Source organism: Halichoerus grypus, chromosome 2, assembly GCF_964656455.1.
Source record: "Halichoerus grypus chromosome 2, mHalGry1.hap1.1, whole genome shotgun sequence".
Taxonomy (NCBI): Eukaryota; Metazoa; Chordata; class Mammalia; order Carnivora; family Phocidae; genus Halichoerus; species Halichoerus grypus.
In genome coordinates, this window is record NC_135713.1 from 186,615,104 (window position 1) to 186,638,072 (window position 22,969).

General features: G+C 51.8%; 1 protein-coding gene across 5 annotated transcripts in view; it reads left to right on the top strand.

The window, feature by feature from the left end:
- The window catches only part of ARHGAP23 (Rho GTPase activating protein 23), a 78,024-nt gene extending 65,398 nt beyond the window's left edge, over nt 1–12,626 (top strand). For all 5 annotated transcript variants that reach the window (XM_078065648.1, XM_078065646.1, XM_078065647.1 and 2 more), the window contains 4 exons: nt 3,546–3,587; nt 4,139–4,235; nt 6,343–6,374; nt 10,082–12,626. In XM_078065648.1, coding sequence (XP_077921774.1) covers nt 3,546–3,587; nt 4,139–4,235; nt 6,343–6,374; nt 10,082–11,149 — 1,239 coding nt within the window. In that variant the 3' untranslated portion in view covers nt 11,150–12,626. The remainder of the gene's footprint in view (nt 1–3,545; nt 3,588–4,138; nt 4,236–6,342; nt 6,375–10,081) is intronic.
- The last annotated feature ends 10,343 nt before the right edge of the window (nt 12,627–22,969 follow it).

Below are 22,969 nucleotides of genomic sequence, written 5' to 3' on the forward strand. Positions count from 1 at the left end.
TTTTTTTTTTAAGATTTTATTTATTTATTTGAGAGAGAGAGAAGGGGAGAGAGAGAGAGAGAGAGCATGAGAGGGGGGAGGGTCAGAGGGAGAAGAAGACTCCCCGCCGAGCAGGGAGCCCGATGCGGGACTCGATCCCAGGACTCCAGGATCATGACCTGAGCCGAAGGCAGTGGCTTAACCAACTGAGCCACCCAGGCGCCCGAGAATTTTAAAGATTTATTCTCTTAGTAACTTCCAAGTACACAATACAGTGTTATTAACTGTAGTCATCATGCTCTATACTACATCCCCATGACTTATTTATTTTATAATTGGAAGTTTGTACCTTTTGACCCCCTTCATCCCCTTGGTCCTCCCCCCACTCCTGGCAACCACCAACCTGTTCTACCTGTGAGCTTGGATTTTGTTTGTCTGTTTGTTTTAGATTCCACATATAAGTGGAGAGTATACGGTATTTGTCTTTCTCTGTCTGACTTATTTCATTTAGCATAGTGCCCTCGAGGTCGACCCGTGTGGTCGCAAATGGCAAGATTTCCTTCTTTTTATGGCTGAGGAGTATTCCATTTCATATACATACCACATCTTCTTTATCCATTACTCCACTGATAGACACTCAGGTCGCTTCCATATCTTGGCTATTGTAAATAATGTGCTGCAATGAACGTCAGGGTGCAGATATCTTTTCTTGTTGGTGTTTTTTTTTTTCCTTCAGATAAATACCCAGAAGTGGAATTGCTGGATCCTAGGGTTGTTCTGTTTTTAACTTTTGAGGAGCCTCCATACTGGTTTCCATAGTGGCTAAGCCATTTTACATTCGCACCAACTGTGTGTGAAGGTTCCCTTTTCTCCCACATCCTCTCCAACACTCGGTATTTCTAGTCTTTTTTATAATAGCCATACGGGATTTCATGTTAATTCTCACCACAATTCTAGAAGTAGATACTCCTATTATGTCCATTTTACAGATAAGTAAATAGACTCAGAGAGATCATTTACCTGAGGTGAACTTGAGCCTGAGAAGACTGACTTTAGATCTTGCATTATTATTATTTTTTTAAAGATTTTATTTTTATTTATTTGACAGAGAGAGAGACAGCCAGAGAGGGTACACAAGCAGGGGGAGCGGGAGAGGGAGAAGCAGGCTTCCCGCAGAGCGGGGAGCCCGATGCGGGGCTTGATCCTAGGACCCTGGGATCATGACCTGAGCCGAAGGCAGACACTTAACGACTGAGCCACCCAGGCGCCCCATTGCATTATTTTTTTAAGATTTTATTTCTTTATTTGAGAGAGATGGAGAGAGAGAGCTCACATGTGCATGAACGCATGTGCGTAGGAGTTGGGAGGGGCAGAGGGAGAGAGAAAGAGAGAGAAGCAGACTCCCTGCTGAGCAGGGAGCCCGATGCGGGGCTCAATCCCAGGATCCAAGCTGAAGGCAGGTTAATGCTTAACCGACTGAGCCACCCAGGCACCCCTAGATCTTGCATTATTTCTTATTCTCTCTTTTCTTTCTTGTTTCTCTTCTGTGCTACTTATTTGGATTAATAATATGCCCGATTGTGATGAATAATAACTGAGGTTCATGGCACACGGTCATAATCAACCTGCAAGTCTCCTTGTTCCCCCATTCATTCCTACCCACTCTGCCCCCCCATAATGACCCACTCTAATAGGTTAATATGTGTCCTTCCAAACCAACTTTCTCTCTGCTTATTTTTTTTTTTTTAAACAAACGGTATTTTATTTTATTAAGTAATCTCCATGCCCAACGTAGGGCTTGAACTCATGACCCCAAGATCAAGAGTTGCACAGTCTACCAACTGAACCGGCCAGGCGCCCCAAATATGCTGCATGTTTTTTTTTAATTTTTATTTTTTTAAGATTTTATTTATTTATTTGAGAGACAGAGCGAGAGAGCACAGGGGGGAACAGCAGAGAGAGAGGGAGAAGCAGGCTCCCCGCTAAGCAGGGAGCCCCACATGGGGCTTGATCCCAGGATCCTGAGATCATGACCTGAGCCGAAGACAGACGCTTAACCGACCGAGCCACCCAGGCACCCCTCTGTGTGTTTTAATTTTCAATCAGTGAGCTTAGCTCATTTGCTTGATTCTAATTTCTGTACTATTAGGGCTTATCTCTGCTATCTTAAATGTCGTTTTCTCTTTACCCCATTTTCATTTTATCTCTCTTCAGTCTGTCCTACCTTGCTTTGGATGAACTGACTTTTATTTTCCTGATGTGAAAATTACACAATTTATAAAGTCCATACTGTGTTTAATCATACAATTATAACAGCCCATACTTACGTTTCATTTTCACTGACAATTTCTAAACTCATCAATATCCATTGTCTTCCTTCCACCACATCTAAAAGCCAAGTACCTTGTGTATTCTCACTCATACGCAGAGAGGTTTCTCCCTCTGTGTTCGAAATCCACAGCGTCGTGGAGATACTTTGTGTGTGTTTGTATATGTGTGTGAGTATCCTTGCTTGGGTCGACAATGGACTTTTCTACGCTACTATCCATCCTTACTTCTCAGAGCCTGTTGCTCCACCCTGGAGTCATTTCTTTATGAGCTCATGTACACAATTAAGAGAGTCTTTGTGCAGTAAGCTTTTTGATGTCTTAGAATAGTTGTAGTTCACACTCAAAAGTGAGAGTTTAGCAGGGTATAAAATCCTAGGTTCCAAATTCTTGCGTTTGTAGTCCAGCAATACAGTGAAAATATTGTCTTCTTGTGTCTGCTGCTGCCGAAAGTTCTAGTTACAGCTGATACTTGCTCATTTGCAAGCAATCTGTTTTTGTTTTTCAGAAAACTTTCAGGGTTTTATCTTCAAGATTCTCAAATTTCACAAAATGTATTTAAGAGTGGGATTTTTACTTTATTTTCTATCCTGTTTGACATTTATGTGAAAACCCTTGCCTGCCTGCCCCTCGGGGGACCTCCTAACACTTCCCTCCAGGCACTTCTCTTTCCTGGCCAGGGGAGGGGGTCCCGCCCCAAGGCAGTGTGGTGCCCAGGGCTGGGGAGGGGTACACAGCTCTGGCAGCCACGACTGGCCTTCTCCCTGCAGTCGCCCCAGCCGGCACTAGATGGCGCTGCTGCCCCCCCACCCCCACCCTCCCGCTTCTGGCCTGCGGTTGGGAGAGAGCCACCGTGATGCACCCTGTACAGAGTCTAGTGACAGACAGGCCTAGAAGCTCTCCCTGAGCTGGCCCTCCATCAGTCCTCAGCCCCCTCCCAGTCCAGGCTGCGTTTCCCTCCCACACTGGGATCCAGTCCTTTCTCTCCCCACGGGTTTCTCATAGCCTGTGGAGTTGGGTCCTGGGATTCATCAACCTCCCTTGGGGACTTCTAGTAGCCAGGTGCAGATGGGGGTTGTTGAAAAGAGGGGGGACCCTCACCTCCTGGTGCCCGCTCCTGCCCCGCTCCATCTGGCGTCTGAGTGGGGTCTTCTGGACTCTGCAGGTCAGGAGGCTGTGTCTCTGTCTTCTCTCAGCCCCTTTCCACACTGAGTTCACTTCCTTTTGTCTCCTCTGCAGTCAGACTGGTTCTTCAGCGATGATGAGGACAAGGGAGAGAGAGTAAGTGATGCAGAGGGAGGGCGGGGGTGGGTCTGAGCTGAGGTGGGCCCTCCTCCCAGGCTGGGGGCTGGGAGGGGGCAGGCAGCAAGACTCAAGCAGGGGGAAGGTCCCTGTCTTTGGGGCTTCCCAGTCTGATGGAGGAAACATAGAGCCTCTCCTCAGGAGCCTCTAATCTAATGGGAGACACAATCCTTGCCTTCATGAGCCCCCAGTCTAAGGGGGGAGAAACTGAGTCCAAGTCTTATCTGGAGGATACAGGTCTTAGGAAGGTCCAGCCTGATGGGGGAGACACAGCTCCTGCCTTCAGCTGAGGGAGGAGCTCCAGCCTTTGGGGGTTCAATCAAGGTGTTGGAGAAGGCACAAAATAGTCTAATGGGGGACATGTGGGACCTGCCCTCAAGAGTGCCTGACTTAAGAGAGAGACAGCAGCTGCCCTGGTGAGCCCTGTCTGCTGGAGGAGTCATGGGCCCTGCCTTCAGGTTACCCCAGTTTGCGGGATCCACAGTCTGGCCATCTGAGGGCATGCTGGCTGACCCTCCTCCTGTTTGCAGACTCCTGTGGATGACAAGGAGCCTCAGTCAGTGCCCAACATTGAGTACCTCCTGCCTAACATTGGCAGGACAGTGCCCCCTGGTGACCCAGGTTCAGGTGAGTGCAGGGGCTTGGGAAGGGGTGGGGGGTGGGGGTGGGATCCGCATTCCCCAGGGTCCCAGATGCCTGGCCAGATGCCCAGCTTCCCTGCTCTGCCCCAGTGGGGCCCTTCCCTGCCCCCCACCACCAAGACTGGGCTGTGGCAGGGCCTTCTCCGCTCTAGGGAGGTCCGGCTTGCCTGTGCGCCCGCCTCCTTGTCTGCTCAGCGGACCCCGGGGCTGGGTAGGGGCTTTGTTCGCCCTCCTTCACTGGTTTCCTTCCTGAGCTTTTTATTTCTCACGGGCTGTGTCCTTCTGGGCATATTTCCTCTTTTTAATTTTTCTTCCTTTTCTCCTTGCACCCCTCCACCCTCCTCTCTCTTTTCCCTGTGCTCTCCTCCCGCCCCTGGACCCTGCCCCTCTCTTCTCTCCTTCCCCTCCTCCAGCGGACCTGTTGGAGATTTAAAGGGTACAGTGTGGCATTGCGGCCTCGGTCACTAACAGTGGCGGGTGATTATAAGAAGGCTGGGCAGGCCCGAGGGGCAGGCAGAAAGGTCCCGGGCTGTGAGCACCTCGATGTGACATACCAGCTCCCCACGCTTGTTAACAGCTTACCCCCACCCTAACCCTCCCATCCGAAAGCCCCTTCTCAGGAGGAAGGAGGTTTGTTGGAGGCAGATCCTATCCCCTTGCCAGGAAGTCTGGGCACCACAGGTTGCCCCCCACAGTCCCCAAACTCTGGCCTTCTCTCTGTGCCGAGCCCGGCCACTTCGGGTTATCCGGACAGGAGGAGGCTTGGCTGTAAGGAGGACCCAGCCTGTCTAGACACGGGTGACGTCACCCCCAGAAGCCCCTCTATAGCTGCAGCTCCTGCCTCAGTTGCCTCCGAGGGCTGGCTCTTCCCGCGTCTGAGACCAGAGCCCCTGGTCACTCAGCCCCTTAGTCCTGTTTCTGGGCGTAGAGCCTCGAACAGAGTAGCCCAGAGCAGTCCCTTCTTGGCTCACGGCACTAACTTGGCCCGCCCCATGGAGGAGCTCCCCTTAGTATTTTGACTGCTCCTGTCTCTGACGGAGGCATTCCACAGCACCCCTAGTTCCCAGAGGCAGGCTGAGGAGGGGGCCAGAGGACAAGGTGGGAGGGGGTGGCAGAGAGGAGCCCCCCGTTTCTTCTAATCACCTGCTGCCGCACCCCTGCCCCGTGTGTCTCACTGTGTGGTCGGCCATCTGCTCTTCTCACTGTGTGCAGGGGAGGGCTGGGGAGGAGGACTCACTTGCTTGCCAGAGAGTGTGGATTAACTGTGCCCGCGCACTGCCCCATCAGACCCCGGGAGGTCCTTAGATCAGCCTGGAGAAAACCCTGCCGGGATTGGTTTCTGGTTCCTTCTCCACCCCAATGATATTAAGGGAGTGGGACCCAAGTCCCACGGATGTAAAATTTTTATTCTTCTTCATAACTCTGGTAATAAACAGGGGCCTTGCCCCATCAGGGCAGATTGAGCTAGAGTCTGGAGCTGGAGCTGGAGCTTAGCAAGGCCCAAATCACCAGCCCACTCTACCTCCTGTGTCCCGCCCACCTGCTGTCTGCCCCTGTACTCCATCCTACACAGGGCCCGTCGTCTTCCTCCTGTCCTGGAGTTGGGGTGGGCTAGAGGTAGATGTAGGGCCCCCACCTGTCTATGCACTGTGTGGTCTCCATTCCTTCAGAGCATCTGTGATTTGCTGTGTTTCATTGTGGTTTCTGTGGACTGCATCTGATATTTGGCATTTTCTCTCCAGTGCTTCAGAGTAACAGGGACAGGAGGGGAGGGGAGAGGAACTAGGCCCAAAGAAAAGCTCCCCCACCCCCCACTGCTTGCCCTTGACCCTGGCAAACGAGGGTCTAGGGACTGGCAGCCTGATGTCACTTCCTGCCTCAAAAGGAAGAGGTGATTGACATCATTAGCCGCTCCATCCCTGTCCCACAGGAAATGGCATCAGAAGCCCTTCACACTCCCAGGGCCTGGGGAGATCTCAGGTGTCTGAACTCCCTGGTTTCTGAAGCCTCCGAGGAGAGGGAATCGTGTTCACAAGACAGCCTCCCCCTGTCCCAATTTAACTTTCATTTTTCTTTCTCGCTCTCCCCAACAGATTCCACCACCTGCAGTTCAGCCAAGTCCAAGGTGAGTGCCAAAGCCATTCTGGCAGGCCATCCTGCTCTTTGCTTTTTGGTCAAGGGAATTGGGAGAAGTGCCCGTGGCCCTGAGGAAGGTTGCTGGTCACTGGGAAGGCGGGTGGGAAGGAGTGTGTGTATGAGGTCAGCAGAGAAGCTACTCACCTTGGCAGTGCTTCGGGAGGCGTCTGGGGGAAGAGAAGGATCTGGCTTGGGAGTTAGGCGCCCGGGGGGCAGCGTGCCCAGTGGTCAGAAGCACACACAGTCCTGGGACTGAGTCCTGGCTCCACCACTCAGTAGCTTCGGGACATCGGGCAAGTTGCTTAACCTCTTTGTGAACCTCAGCTTCCTCATCCGTAAATGAGGCCTGATATTTATCCCCATTTATGGGGATATGGGAATGGCCAGATACGTCTGCTATGATAACTATGCTTTTTGGAGAGCCCAAAGCAAGCAGAAGGAAGGAAAGAATAAAGACAAGAGCATCAATCAATGAATTGAAAACAATCGAGAAAATCAATGAAACCAAAGCTGGTTCTTTGAACCAGCTCTCACAGCCAGCTAGTCCTGGCTGCTCCAGAGCCTGCCTTCTGGGACAGAGCCATTAGGCGAGCACGGCTGCCCAACTCTTAGAGCTGGATGGCCAAGGGGGTTGTCTTAGTCAGCTCGGGCTGCTGTAACTAAATGCCACATACTGGGTGGCTTACACAACAGACATCTATTTCTTCACAGTTCTCGAGGCTAGATGTCCAAGATCAAGGTGTCAGCATGGTCAGTTTCTGCTGAGAGCTCTCTTCCTGTCTTGTGGATGGCTGCCTTCTCGCTCTGTCCTCATAGAGCAGAGACAGAGAGCAACAGCACCAGCTCTCTGGTGTCTCTTTGTGTAAGAACACCAATGCCACCATCAGGCCATGACTGCATTACCCGCCGAAGGCCCCATCTCCAAATACACGGGGGTCCCGGCTTGCTTCAGCAGATGGCTTCGGGAGGGGGACACAATTCTGTCTGTAGTAGTGGGTGAAATCACTAAACATTGGTGATCGAACTGGACTCATTTCGGTCTGGGTCTCCAAGCACTGGCCAGGTCCCCGTGAGCCCAGTGTGCCCGACACCAAGTAGATGCTCATTATATATCAGAAGAATATAGTGGGGGTGCGGGGCGCCTGGGGGGCCCAGTCGGTGAAGTGTCCAACTCTTGATTTCGGCTCAGGTCATGATCTCGGGGTCGTCAGATAGAGCCGCGTGGTGGGCTCTGCGCTGGGCGTGGAGCCTGCTTGGGATTCTCTCTCTCCCTCTCCCTCTGCCCCTCCCCTCCCTACCTGCACGCTCGCTCTCTCTCTCAAAAAAAAAAAAAGAAGAAGAAGAGTGTACTGGGCAGAAAGAAAGAAGGCTGCTTTAGTCTGGGACAGAGGTCCCTGCAACCTCTCCATAGAACCTCTGACTGCACACCTGTGGGGCAGGGAGCTCACTCCATCAGAAGATTGCTGTGACAGGGAGCAAGTTCATTACAGTGACCTGCACCTAGCTCCATGTTACTTCCACCCATTGCTCCTGCTAGCCTCCTGGCTTCCCATAGCCTCTCCTGGGCTGACCCCTTGACCTTTCTGTGCACGTACTGACCTCTGCATTCCTGGAAGGGACCATCATGACCTCACTGCTTCTGTAACTAGCAGGAGGAGAGGATAATTCGATCAGATGGTCCTAGTGGCCTCTCAAGTCTCTCCGAGAGCATTGGCCAGACGAGAAAGTGGCACTGGCCACCCTGTGCCTCGGGGAGATCACAGCAGAGCCCCCATATTGCACAACTCCAGGGATTGCCTTTGGGAGCCGTGTTGCCAGCCACGGCCCGGGAGCCACGTGCCTCTGAATCCTGACTCCCTGACGTGCATCACCTTTCTCAGAACTAGCTGATGTGAGAGAGAGTATGTAGATTGCAGGGGCCACGCGAGGCTTCTCTGGGTCTCCATTCAGTATTAACGCTGTGGCTGAACCAGGAGGTGGCCTGTGAGGAGGGGTCACAGGGCAGGCCGTTCCAGCCCAGCAGGGGGAGCAGTTTCAGCCTCTGCTGCCGCAGGGCTTCCTGTGTTGAGGGGACTGCATTCACCCATGTGCCCTTCACTTAACATTTATTGAGCACCTGTTATGTGCCAGGCATGGAGCTAGGGGTCATGGATGCAAACACAAATAAGCCACAGACCTTGCTCTCAAGGAGCTCAAGTGATGCAGATGATGTGGAAACAGACCTATCCTGATGGGAGAAGAGCAGGTGCAGCTGTGTTTTCAAAGGGCGAGGCGAGGGCTGGGAGGCGGCCGCACGGAGGCTGCCAGGTTTCAGCTGGGCCTAGTAGGAAGATTTAGAGCACACCCAGCACATAGGGTGGGCTGGGGGGCGATGGCTAAGGGCTGCCAGTGTTAAAATGCAGGTGAGTCTGGCCGGAGTGTAGGCTGGGTTGGGGTTGGGGTTGGGGTAGGGAGGGCCGTAGGCTGGGAAAGTTGGGACCAGATTGTGAAGGGCCCTGTGTCTGAGCTTCATCCTGGTGGGGGTGGAGGGGCCCTGCAGAGTCTGGAGGTGATCAGATTCCCACCTAGTCTTAGAAGGACTGATTGCTCTAGGGGAGGAGGGACTGGGGTAAGGCAAAGGTGGAGGCAGGGAGTCCTATCAGGAGAGGGCAGAAAGGCCCAGAAAAGGCCGTGTGAGGGCCTGAAAAGACGATGGTGAGGATGGGCTGGCTTTGCGAGTCACTTCGGGGGCATTGAGAAGAAGCAGGGGAGAGGGAGGAGGCAGAGAATCACCTTAAGATGGGGAACGTGCATGCAGGTGGTTTGGGGCAGGGCGTGGGGGCACAGCGCAGTTGCAGATAGGTGAATTTCGGGTGCCTGCAGAAACCTTGCTTGAGAGGGTCTTGCGGTTGGAAGGAGAGTTCTGGAGTTCAAGGGGTAGTTTGGTGTTGGCCGGTGATGGGCAGCGTGGGCTCTGCTGGGGCATCCGGGAAGGCTAGGACAAGAAAACACCCACAGGGCTGAGCAGTGAGAACGGGGCAGGAAGGTGCCCAGTGTGGGGTTGGAAATCAGTGTTTGGGAGCAGCATCCATCCAGACCATCGGATTGTGCAGGATCGTGTGGCCACTCCTGGCGGCAGAGCTGACAGCTGCATTGATGTGGGGATGCGGATTGTGGGTGGCACGCTGGTGGATTGGCTGAAACACCCGCCCGCGGGCTGCAGTGGGAAAGGGAAGTGAACTTGGGCCTATTGCCCTGGAAAGGCCCATACATACGGAGTGGGTGGAAAGGCAGGTTTCCCGGGTGGGGGTGAGTGGAGATGGAAGGGGTAGAAGCCGCGGTCAGAGGGAGGTCCCCGCCAGGATCTGGTGGTTATCACCCGGGACAGTCTAGGTGCAATGGGTTCAAACTGTCAAGTGTATTCCCTGTTGAGAGACTCTTATCACCAGAGCCGTGTCTAAAAGGCTTTCGCTAGCGCTGGGCATGGGGAATGGAGTGGAAGGTGGGCGGAGGTGAGGGACCGGCGCCCAGCTCACAGGAAAGAGCCGAGAGTCTCTGGATTGAGGCCAGAGCGGGTGCCGAGGGGGCTGCGGGGTTGGCCGGCTCGCCGGTGGGGACCGGGTGGGTGGTGACGCTGCCGCGGGCACAGCCGTCGGGGAGGAGCTGCGGGGCCGCGGTGCGGGGGCGCCTCCTGCATTCGGCCTGTCTCCCGCGCAGGGCTCGTGGGCCCCCAAGAAGGAGCCGTACGCCCGGGAGATGCTGGCGATCTCCTTCATCTCGGCGGTCAACCGCAAGCGGAAGAAGCGGCGGGAGGCGCGGGGGCTGGGCAGCAGCACCGACGACGACTCGGAGCAGGAGGCGCACAAGCCCGAGGCGGGGGCGCCGGCGCCGGGGGTGCGGGACCAGCCGCAGGGGCCGCTGCCGGGCGCCGCCGCCGCCGCCGCCGCCGCCCCCGAGGCCGCCCCCGAGGCCGCCGGCCGCCTCAGCCCCCCGGCGGCGCCGGACGAGCGGCCGGCCGCGGACACGCGCTCCATCGTCTCGGGCTACTCCACCCTGTCCACCATGGACCGCAGCGTGTGCTCGGGCGCGGGCGGCCGGCGGCCGGGCGCGGGGGACGAGGCGGACGACGAGCGCAGCGAGCTGAGCCACGTGGAGACGGACACGGAGGCCGGCGCGGGGCCCGGGGGGCGCCCGGCGCGCCGGCCGTCCTTCAGCTCGCACCGCCTCATGCCCTGCGACACCCTGGCGCGCCGCCGCCTGGCCCGCAGCCGCCCGGACGCCGAGGGCGCGGGCGCGGGCGCCGGGAGGGGCGGTCCCCGCGCCGTGGAGCCGCCGGGCTCGGCCTCGTCCAGCAGCCAGGAGTCGCTGCGCCCCCCGGCGGCCGCGGCGGTGGCGGCGCTGGGCTCGCGGCCGTCGCGCATCGAGGCGCTGCGGCTGCGCCTCCGCGGCACCGCCGACGACATGCTGGCCGTGCGGCTGCGGCGGCCGCTATCGCCCGAGACGCGGCGGCGCCGGAGCAGCTGGCGGCGCCACACGGTGGTGGTGCAGAGCCCGCTGACCGACCTCAACTTCAACGAGTGGAAGGAGCTGGGCGGCGGCGGCCCCCCGGAGCCCGCGGGCCCTCGGGCGCACAGCGACAACAAGGACTCGGGCCTCAGCAGCCTGGAGTCCACCAAGGCGCGGGCCCCGTCGTCCGCGGCCTCGCTGCCGCCCGGCGACCCGGGGCCCCTGCAGAGCCAGCCCCCGCGCCGCTCGGCCGCCTCCCGCCTCCACCAGTGTCTGTGACCGGCCGCCCTGCCGCAGTCTTCTCGGGCTGGCACCCCCTCTCCTCTCGCCCCGCGGTGCGTCTGGCGCTGCAGGCCGCGCCTCCCTGGTTTGTGTGCGGGGGTGGGTAGTAGGTGGGCAGGCGGGAAGGCCCGGCGGGACGAGCAGTGGGAGGGCGGGGACCCCGGAGGTAAGGGGTGGGGGGCGGAGACAGAGGGGCCAGGCTGCTGGGGGCTGTGTGACAGAGTGGGTCCTTCTGTGTCTGCACTTAGAGACCCTTGTTGGCCATGGGGTGTGGATAGGGAACCCCCAAGTCTCGGACTAAAGGAACGACACAGGGTGATGCTGGCTCTTGGCTCCTTTCCTCCGCCCCTGTCCATTAGCTCCCCGCTCCTCGCTGAGGGGAAGGGGGTGACTATGCCAGGGGAGAGGAGATGGAGCTGGGTGGTGTCCCCAGGGGAGAGGGGCCTGTGGGCCAGTGCACGGGTCACTGTCAGAAGGTGTTTCCGTAGCAACTTCTGCCACTCCTGCCCCACCAGGCACACCAGGGCGCCCTGCCCTTGCTGCCTCCAGGGATCCTGCCCCTGCTGCTTGTCGGAGCCAGGGAAGGAAGTTAGGGCCGCTCCACAGAGGCAGGACTGAGACTCTTACCAGGGTTACTCCCCTCACCAACTTTTTGCCAACCCCTAAACCACCCTCACTAAGCGTGTTGACCATGGGGAGCTAGCTGTCGGTTCCCCAGAGACTTCGGGGAGGGTCCAGGGTCCCCCTCCCCCCGCCACCACTTCCCCGGACCTCCCTTGCCTGTCTTTTCCTTCTTCTAGCTATGCCTGCTTCTTCCACAACCCAGGCACACAGACCCCACCTTCTTCCTTTAGGAGGGGGCGTAGGAAACATCCCTGGTGTCTCACTCTCTCTCTTTCTCTCTCTCTCCCTCCCTCCTCTCTCTCACACCACACACACACACACACACACGCACATGCACACGCACACGCACATACACACACACACACACACTGATTTATGGGGTCTGAGCTGCGCTGTTCCTTCAGGATGGGCGGGACCCAGCCCCCTCTTCTCCCCACACTTTGTAAATAGACCTCAGACCACCAGGCCTCCCCACACATGCCCTCACTTATTCCAGGGAAGCCCGGGTGGGGTTGTGAACCCCACTGCCACGTCTGTCGGTCCTCTTGTTTTATGCAAAGATTTGCTGTAAAGTAGATTTCTCTCTCTTCCCTCCCTGATCCTTTTATTGTAAATATTGTCTCTAAATGTGTAACATATTATAAAGAATTTATAAGGATTTTTAAAGATGTTTTGCTCATTTAAAAAAGTGTTGTAACAGTGTTGGATAAGCCTCTGGCCCCACGTGCGCATGTCTCCTTTCACTGTGTCCTTGACACACCTCTCTAGGCGACAACTAAGATTTCCTGCTTCTGAAAAGTCCTGTCTTAAAAGTATAGTCTCTATCTTGGAAATAAATGGCCTTCCTCAAGGCACGAGTCACCTGTGTTGCTTGTTTCGGAAGGAGGGAAGGGCAGGAGTGGAGCTGCGATGGGAAAAGGGGGAGGGGCTGGACCGGGTGCTGGCCGAGTGGAGACACACCTCTGCCTCCTGCTAGCTTTGTAGGTATCCTTGGGGACTCGCATGAGCAATGACATGGGCACGGAATACAAGCCGGAAGGGTGGCCGACCCTCATTGCTGCAAGAGGTTGCCGTGTGCTTTCTGGATTCCTCTAGAGTCCAGGTAGGTGCCCAGGCACCTTCCTTCTCAGGCCTGCCTAGACCTTCAGAAAGGTCCAGAGGTGCTGCCCAGCAGAAGGAGGCTTGGGCAAGGCCCAGGCCACTGATAGGCCCATCCCGGCTGGCTGTCACCAAGGGCACTCCAGGCCCATGCGGTATCCCCAGAGAACAAGAATGGGTTTTGTCCATTGTCTTATCCCACACGTGTAAGTTTACAACATGGGATGGGCTTTCTTCAATGTCATGGTTCTAGAGGTGCCTCTGCCAGCTTCCAGGCTGCCTCTGATGAGCATCCTGTAGGAAAAGCAGGTGACATTCCTCTAAGAGAAACTAGGGGAGAGCCCTGGAGCTGGGCAGAGCTCACTCACTGAATCCTCCTTCCTTTCTCTACCCTCCCCTACCCCCAGGTTGTTTTTGTTTGGCAAATGAGCTCACTGCTAGTGTTGTGGGCTCACACCGGCCCCAAGTCCTAACTCAGTCCTGCAACACTTTTGAGCTCCGCATCATTGTTATCTCCATTTTATACAGGAGGAAACTAAAGCACAGAGAAATGACATGACCTGTCCAAGGTCACACAGCTAATAAGCTGGTGGAGCCGGGATAAATGTAAGCCCAGAGAAAGGACATAAGCCTAAGGTTACCTGCCCATTGGGACACCTTCTCCAGGCTGTAGTAGGCTTTGGATGAGAAATAATCAAACCCCTGTGCTCTCCAAAAACAACGAGAAATGAAGACATCTCCAGGAAGGAAAAACAATTTGTCATTAGCAGGCTTGCCCTATGAGAAATACTCTAGGGAGCCCTACGAGCCGAAATGAAAGTACACTCAATGGTAACTTGAAAACACACAACGAAATGAAGAGCATCAGCAAGGGTAACCACATAGATATAATGAAAGACAGTATAAACACTTCTATTTGTAATGCTTTTCTTCTTTTGTCTTTAACTCATTTTTTGTCTTTAAAAGGCAACTGCCTAGGGGTTCCTGGCTGGCTCAGTCGGTAAAGCATCCGACTCTTGATCTCGGGGTCATAAGTTCAAGCCTCACATTGGGCATGGAGCCTACTTTAAAATAAAATGAAATTTCAAGCCCATTATTTAAAAAAATAAATAAAAGGCAACTGCATAAAACAATAATCATAAACAAAACTGTGTTGGCAGGCTTATAACCTGTACGGATGAGATCTGTAAGACAGTAATCGTACAAAGGTGTGGGGAGGGAATGGGGCTAGACTGAAGCAGAGTTTTTATACACTATTAAAATTAACTTAGTATTTATCCAAACTATATTGTTTATTTTTGTAGTTTATTTTATTTATTTATTTATTTATTTATTTATTTATTTTAGTAAGCACTACACCCAATGTGTGGCTCGAACCCATGACCCTGAGATCAAGAGTCACACACTCTTCATCTTCTGAATGAACCAGCCAGGCACCCCAAATCAAAACTATATTGTGTTAAGTGAAGATGCTGCTAATTGTAATGCCCAGGGCAACCCCTAAGAAGATAATTCCGAAAAACACTGTAAATGAAACAGGAAATTAAAAAGATACACTAGGGGTGCCGGGGTGGCTCAGTGTGTTAAACAGCTGCCTTCGGCTCAGGCCATGATCTCGGGGTCCTTGGATTGAGTCCCGCATGAGGCTTCCTGCTCAGCAGGGAATCTGCTTCTCCCTCTGTACTCTCTCAAGTAAATAAATAAAATCTTAAAAAAAAAAATACACTAGAAAATATCTATCTTAACAAAAGAAGGCAGGAATCAAGAAATAGAAAACAAAAAAGAAACCCATTAGACATGAAAAAAATAGCAAAATGGCAGACATAAATCTTACCTTCTCAGTAGTTACATGGAACGTAAATGGTCCAAACAGCCCAATCAAAGGCAGGGAGTGAAGAATAGATTTAAACACATGATCGAACTATATGCTGTTTATAAGAAATTTACTTTAGGTTCAAAGGCACAAAAATGTTTAAAAGGATGGAAATAGATGCCACACAGAGTTACCAACAGAGAGCTGGGGTAGCTATGCAAGTTTGAGACAAAACAGGTATTGAGGAGACAAAAACTATTACTTGAGATAAGAAGGACATTTATAATGATAAGAGGGTCTATCAAGAAGATAAAATTATTGTAAATATATATGCTTCTAACAACAAAATTTGGAGCAAAAACTAACAATTGAAGGGAAAGTAGACAATTCAGAATAATGGTTGGAGACTTCAATACCCACCTTCAATAACAGGTAGAACCACTAGGCAGAAGATCAGTAACACTGTAAACCAACTAGACCTAACAGATATCTAAAGAAGACTCCAGGGGCGCCTGGGTGGCTCAGTTGGTTAAGGGTCTGCCTTTGGCTCAGGTCATGATCCCAGGGTCCTGGGATCGAGCCCCGCATCAGTCTCCCTGCTCAGTGGGGAGTCTGCTTCTCCCTCTCCCTCTGCTGCTCCCCCTGCTTGTGTTCTCTCTTTCTCTGTGTGTCAAATAAATAAATAAAATAATAAAAAAAAAAAGAAGACTCCATCCAACAACAGCAGAATACACATCTTTCTCAAGTGCACATGGTACATTCTCCAGGATAGACCGTATGTTGGCCATAAAACAAGCCTCAATAAATTTGAGGATTGAAATCACATGAAGTTTGTTCTCCATCCACAGTGGAATTAAATCAGAAATTAATAACAGAAGGGGTGCCTGGTGGCTCAGTCGGTTAAGCATCTGACTCCTGATTTCGGCTCTGGTCATGATCTCAGAGTTGCGAGATCGAGCCCTGCATCAGGCTCCATGCTCAGTGGGGGAGTCTGCTTGGGATTCTCTCTATCCCTCTCCCTTCCCCCCCAATAATAAATAAATAAATCTTAAAAAAAATTAGTGCAGCAGAAATAGTGCAAAGTTCACAAATATGTAGAAATAGAAAAGTTCACTCCTAAATAATCAGTGGGTCAAAGGAGAAATCACAGGGGAAATTAGAAATACCTAAAAACGAATGAAAACAAAAACACAACATATGTAAGTGTATGGGATGCAGCCAAAGCCGTGTTTCAAGGGAAATTTATAGCTGTTAATATCTGTATTAGAAAAGAAGAAAGATTTCAAGTCAATAACCTAACCTTTCACCTTAAGATACTAGAAAGAGAAGAGCAAACTAAACCTAAAGCAAGCCAAAGGAAGGACATAATAAAGATAAGCGTGGAAATAAATAAAATAGAAAATAGAAAAAAATGGAGAAAATCAATAAGACTACAAGTTGGTTCTTGGAAAAGGTCACCAAAATTGACAAATATTTAGCTAGACTGGCCAAGAAAGAAAGAGAGAGCTAAATCTCTGCTAATTTTATCTTTTCCAAGAACCAACTTTTAGTTTTATTAATTTTATATTTTTAAATTAATTGTCTTTATTTTTCTATTTTTGTGCCTCATTAAGGAAATGCAAATTATAACCACAGTGAGATACCACTTCACACCCACTAGGATGGCTTAAATCGAGAAAATAGAACACAACACGTGTTGGTAAGGACGTGGAGAAATAGGGACGCTGTGAGAATGTAAACTAGCACAGCTGCTGTAGAAAATAGTTCAGTGGTTCCTCAAAGAATTAAACCTAGAATTACCATAGGACCTGGCAATCCCACGCCTAAGTATATCCTCAAGAGAAATGAAAACATACGTCCACACAGAAACTGGGACATGAATGTCTATAGCAGTATTATTCATAATAGCCAAAAGGTGGAAACAAGGCTATTGTCCATAAATGGATAAACAGATAAATAAATCATTGTATATACATACTATGAAATGCTGTACTATTTGTTCCATAAAAGGAACAGAGTACTGGTACATGTTACAACTTGGATAAACCTTGAAAAAATTATACTAAGAGAAGACAGACACAAAAGGTCACAAATTCCATGATTTCTTTTGTGTGATATATATCTCGAGTGAAAAAACCCATAGGGACAGATTAGAGGTTACTAGGGAATGGGGTCCAGTGGGGATTGGGAGAGACCGCTTAATGGGTATAGGGTGTTTTATGGGGTGATAAAAAAAGTTTTGAAACTAGAGAGAGCTGGTAGTTGGACAACATTGTGGACACACTAAATACCACTGAATTGTACATTTAAAAAAAGTTAATTGTATGTGATGTGAATTTAGTCTCTTTTAAATTTAAATTAAGGATACTCATGAATATGTATTAGAAATTGAGATAAATACTAAATTCAGAATAATTTTGGAAGATTTTTTTTTTTTAAAGATTTATTTGACAGAGAGAGAAAGATCACAAGTAGGTAGAGAGGCAGGCAGACGGAGAGGGAAAAGCAGGCTCCCTGCTGAGCAGAGAGCCTGATCTGGGGCTCGACCCCAGGACCCTGCAATCATGACCTGAGCCGAAGGTAGACGCTTAACCGACTGAGCCACCAAGGCACCCCTGGAAGATTTTTTTTAAAGACTTATTTATCTATTGAGAGAAAGAGTGTGAGCAGGGGGAGGAGCAGAGGGAGAGAGAGACAAGCAGACTCCCCACTGAGCCCGATCCAAAGACCCTGAGATCATGACCTGAGCCAAAATCAAGAGTTGGACACTTAAGCGTCTGACTTAGCCAACCAGGTGCCCCAGAATTTTTTTTTTTAAGAAAAGAAAATCTCGGTGGGAATGTAAATTGGCGCAGCCACTATGGAAAACAATATAGAGGTTTCTCAAAAAATTAGAAATAGAAATACCATATGACCCAGTAATTCCACTTCTGGGTATTTATCCCAAGGAAATGAAAACACTGACTCAGAAAGATATATGCACCCCCATGCCCATTGCAGCAATTCCAATTTCAAAGAAGATGTGGTTATTACATATACAATGGAATATGGAATGGCAATGAAAAGGAATGAAATCTTGCCATTTGCAACAACATGGATGGATCTCGAGGGCTTTAAGTGAAATAAGTTAGACTGAGAAAGACAAATACCATATGATTGCACTTATATGTAGAATCTCAACAACAGAAAAACTCAACCAAATAGACAAACAAAAAATAAGCTCATAGGTACAGAGCTCAGATTGGTGGTTTCCAGAGGTGGAGGATCAGGGATGGGTAAAATGGGTAAATGGGGTCAAAAGGTACAAAATTCCAGTTACAAAATAAATAAGTCATGGGGATCAGGTAGGGCATGATAACTATAGTTAATAATATTGTGTTGCATCTTTGAAAGTTGCTAAGAGAGTAGATCTTAAAAAGTTATCATCCTGGGGCGCCTGGGTGGCTCAGTTCTTAAGCGTCTGCCTTCAGCTCAGGTCATGATCCCAGGGTCCTGGGATCGAGCCCCGCATCGGGCTCCCTGATCAGCGGGGAGCCTGCTTCTCCTTCTCCCACTCCCCCTGCTTGTGTTCCCTCTCTCGCTGTCGCTCTCTCTCTGTCAAATAAATAAATAAATAAAAATCTTTAAAAAAAAAGTTATCATCCTATGAAAACGATTCTGTAACTACGTTTGGTGACGGATGTTAACTACTGTGGTGACCATTTCACCATGGACACAAATGTGGACTCGTGTTGCACACCTGAAACTAAAATAGTGGATGTCAATTATACCTCAATTAAAAAAAGAAAATAGTCCTATTTATAATAGCATCAAAAATAATGAAACACCTAGGAATAAACAATAAAAGAAGTGCAAAGCTTGTAGAGAGATAACTACAAAACATTGCTGGAAGAGATTAAAGATCTAGATAAATGGAAAGATAACCCATGTTTCAGAGGATTTAATATTGGTAAGATGGCTATATTCTTTAAGTTGAATGACAGATTCAACACAATTCCTATTAAAATCTGATTTTTTGTCTTTTTGGCAAAAATTGACAAGCTTATCAAAAAATCCTATGGAAACGTAAGGAACCCAGAACAGCCAAACAGTTTTGAAGAATTTTCCCGATTTTAAAACTTACTACCAGTCAAAACAGAGCGGTGCTGGCATAAGGCTAGACATTTCTTTCATGCGAAACATGTCTTTTTTTTTTTAAGATTTTATTTTTAAGTAATCTTTACACTCATTGTGGGGCTTGAACTTACAACCCCGAGATCAGGAGTCACATGCTCTACTCGCAGCCAGACAAGCGCCCCACGTGAGAAACATTTCTTTGGGAAAACTCCCAATGTATTTGAGTTGAACTAAGAGGAATGGGAATTTTTCCTTGCCATTCTGGCATGGGCAGGTAGAAGGACTATGAGAGTGGTCTGAGCTAAAGCAGAGAATCTCGGGGTTTTCAGTTAAATTTCTGGGATGGTGACCAGGGGTATGGGATGGAGCTTCCCGCCGGGTGTCATTATGAGCAGTATCCATCAATCAGTCCGAGTCAGCGGGTGTCAAGGGAGCCTGTCATCCGCTAATGGGCATGGTGGCCGTGAGCCCAAGGCCCCGCACCAAGGATTGGGAACTCTGGAATGCTGAAGCCACTCCGTGACCCAAGAGGAAGAAAATGCCTAGGGGGGCTCAGAGGTGTGCAGACACTGATGGAGAAGATGAGGGCTCCCCCAGGTTTCGGTCGGGAAAGCAGTCTCTTTTCTCTTCCCAATGAGGATCAGACTCTGAGGCCAGCTGGTCAGCTCCCTGCTTTGCTCCATCAGCCTTCCCCATCACTAAAATGGAGCTAATGATCCCCACAGGCCACGGTGTCAGGGTTAAAGAGACACTTAGAGGAAGTGAGGAGTATCATAAAGCATTAAGAAAGCACGGCTATTGGAAGGGCTAAGTCTTGGGTTTGACTTCTGGCTCCATCACCTCATACCCACAAAGGCACTGAGGCTCAGTTTCCCCTCCCTCAGCCAGAGGATTGTTAGCTTGAGTGAGTCCAGGGAGGCATCGCCTGCCCCTGCCTCTAACTGATGGCTCTGCACTCGCTCCTGCCCCTCGCCCCCCATCTTTTCTCTGCAGCGCAGCCAGACCTAACTTCCGAAATAGTGTCCGGTCACGTCACGCTCTTACTTAAAAGCCTCCGATCGGCTTCCACGGCTCCGAGAAGAAATCCACCTGCTTTACCACATCCCGCAAGATGGGGCTCCTCTGATGGGGTTTCTGCCCACCACTCTGGCCTCGTGGTCCATACTCCTTCCCCTCCTCGCTCTACGTGGCTTTCATCCATCTTCCAGGACCCACCTCAGGGCCTTCTGCCTGCGACACTCGGCCACCAGCTGCCACGTAGCCACCCGAACATGACCTCAGGGCTGGTCACCCTCTCTGCGTGGTCCGCGTGACTGTCACAACCTGCTTCCCTGGGGCAGCTCACCATCGGGCACCCTGCTCAGGTATCCGGGTGGTGTGTTGGCTGGCTCCCCCGCTAGACGCTGAGCCCCAGGCACCATGAGGTCAAGCAGACATTCGGTCGGCATTCGAAGGGTGAATGAAGGGCCTGGTGTAATTCCTGGCATGCAGTTGATGGTCCCATTTGTTACTTAATCTTGAATTATCAGTGAATGGGGTGATTCTAGGAGATGAAGGGGGTTTTGGCCACTTTCCCAGCTTTCTGGGAATAGGACACAGGAGAGAAGGCAAGACCTGCCCACATTTTAAAAAGGATATAAGGGATGAGGCCTGGCTGTTGGAGGGTCTGAAGGGCTGCTCAGCGGGCAAGGGGGATGGGCGGCCCATGGAGTGTGCCTTCCTCCCAGACAGTGAGCCATCCTCAACCTCTGTCTCCAAAGAGGCTATTGGCCTTTAGGGGAAGACTGTGATGGGGGCTCCCGTGAGTTCTGGAAGAGTGTTGCTCTAGGACAGTGTCATTACCTCACGGGACAGAAGGCCTGTGTTTGCCGGAGGAGGGACAGGACACCCACAGGCCTCAGTCAAGCAGGAGAATGCCTCGGAGAGCAGCCTCAAGGACCCTTAGAACATGCTGGAACAGTGGCACAGCCTTCAGAATTCCAGGAAAACCCCATCAGGACCTCTGGTCTACTCAACGGTGGGGCAGACGGGATTCTGATGTGGTGACCTGGAAGGGTTTGGGCAGCTTGCTGGCTACAAGGTCAGGGTTTAGGACCGCCACCCAACCAGAATCAAGGGTAAATCTCCTCACAGGGGTCTTCCAATTTCAGGGGACACCATCAGGTAAGTGGGGCTGGTAGGCCTTTGAGAAGGAGAAAGCCAAAACGCAGCATGATTGGGACTGAAACTACATCTTCGGACAAGTATTTTTCAAACTGTGGGTTTTGACCCATTAGAGGGTCATGAAGTCAATTAGATGGGTTGTGACCAAAATGTTTAGAGTTTAACAGGAAATAGCAGAGTGCATTGTATGTAGTAAGTGCTCTTTCACTAAGTGTGTGTGTGTGTGTGTGTGTGTGTGTGTGTACACGTATAAATCATTGAGATATAAAATGTATTTCTTACTTAGTTTGGGTTTTTTGTGTGTGTGTAATTTTTTTTTTAAAGTTTGAAAGCTGCTGCTCTTGGAAGGATGGATGATACCATGAAGGATGATTCCACCCGAAGGGCAGGAGGCCGAGACCTGACCCAGGGAGGTAATCAGACCCTCCTTGGGTTTGGGGGAAAAGCCCTGGGTTTGGGGTCGGGCAGAGCTGGATTCAAATCCTCACTCTGCATCTTACTGGTTGTAGGACACTGGGCAAGACACCCAACGTAATGTAAGCAATGCCCGCAGCTACCTCACCCATGACGGTGGTGACTCGCCTAGTGGGGGGGCTGGCCTCCCACAGAGTTAGTGGTGTTCCTCTCCAGCGTCTGGGTGATGTGGGTTGTCTTGGGTCCTCGGGGCAGCAGCAGCCCGAGGGGCCCCTGTTCCTGCCCCTCCTCTTTCAGGCCCTGGCGGCAAAGCTGCAGGGCAGTTACCTGCCAGGGATCCCCCATCTCCGCCCCATCCATCCCAGCCCCTTCCAGGGTGAAGGTGAGAAATAATGAGACAGCAGCCTATAGAAAGGAGATCCAGGAGAGGAAAAAGAAACAAGTTTAATTTAAGCCCCAAACACTCGGCTAGAAAAACCGGAAAGGAAAGAGAGCAGGGAAGTGAGAAGAAAAAGGACATTAAAAAAGAGAGACAGAGAAAACACAGCAACCCTTTTCCATTTAGAAATTGTCAAGTTACACTGACAGAGGTCACGGAATATCCACAGAAGCCGTCACTGCTACACCAACACGGGCCCTACGGGGTGGCCGGGGCGGGGTGCGGAGCCGGGGCTCAGCCCGGGGCGGGGGGGACCCCACCTGGGCCCCCTCTCAGAGCCTCGGGCCCGGAGGCTCCTGGGGAAACAGCATATTATGGAGGGGGCGGGAGGGGAACCCCCCATGCGAGTAACACAGCACAGTGGGCGGGGGCGGGGGGACCAGGTACAGGGATCCCCCCGGACGTCTTAGTTTTCTCTTGGTCAAGCACACACTGGTGGACAGAGCAGCGAGGCGCATGCAGCTGGGGGGCACTGACGTGCTGCGGGCTTTGGGCGGGCGGGGGGCGGGGGGCTCAGGAGGGGAGCCAAAGCGAGGGGTGCAGGGTCGATGGAAGACACACGCAGGCACTCCCACACACCTGGGTCTACACACCTGTGCACACGCACAGGCCCACACACACAGGTCACGTGCACCTCCACGTACAGCCCTCTGTCCACGCGTATGTGGCCCGCACGCGTACGAGTCTCTCGCAGCCACGCGCGTCTGCGTGCACACACACACACACACACACACGCACTACACGCCTTCTCATGCGCAAAGCCCCTCCGTACCAACATGCAGGTGGGCACATGCCGATGCCCCAGCAGGGAACATGCACCGAGTGCGCTCGCCTCCCCGCACACACGTGTGGAAGGTCACGCCTGTGCACACACACGCTTCCCTCCACACCCGGGCAGGAGGACCTGGGCCGGCGCACATACACACACAGGCTGCGCACACCTCCGCACAAACGCCTCTCAGCCCGGAAATGTGCAGGAGCCAAAGGGAGAGAAAGATGTAAGTCCCACTGGGCGCTACGTGGGCAGGTGGGGGGTGGGGCCCACGGCTCCCTCCGTCTGCCCCTCGTGGACGGACACCTCCTCCTCCCCCCACAAAGGGACATTCAACTCAGGACAAAGACGGTGGGGCACACATTCAGGTCACAGGGC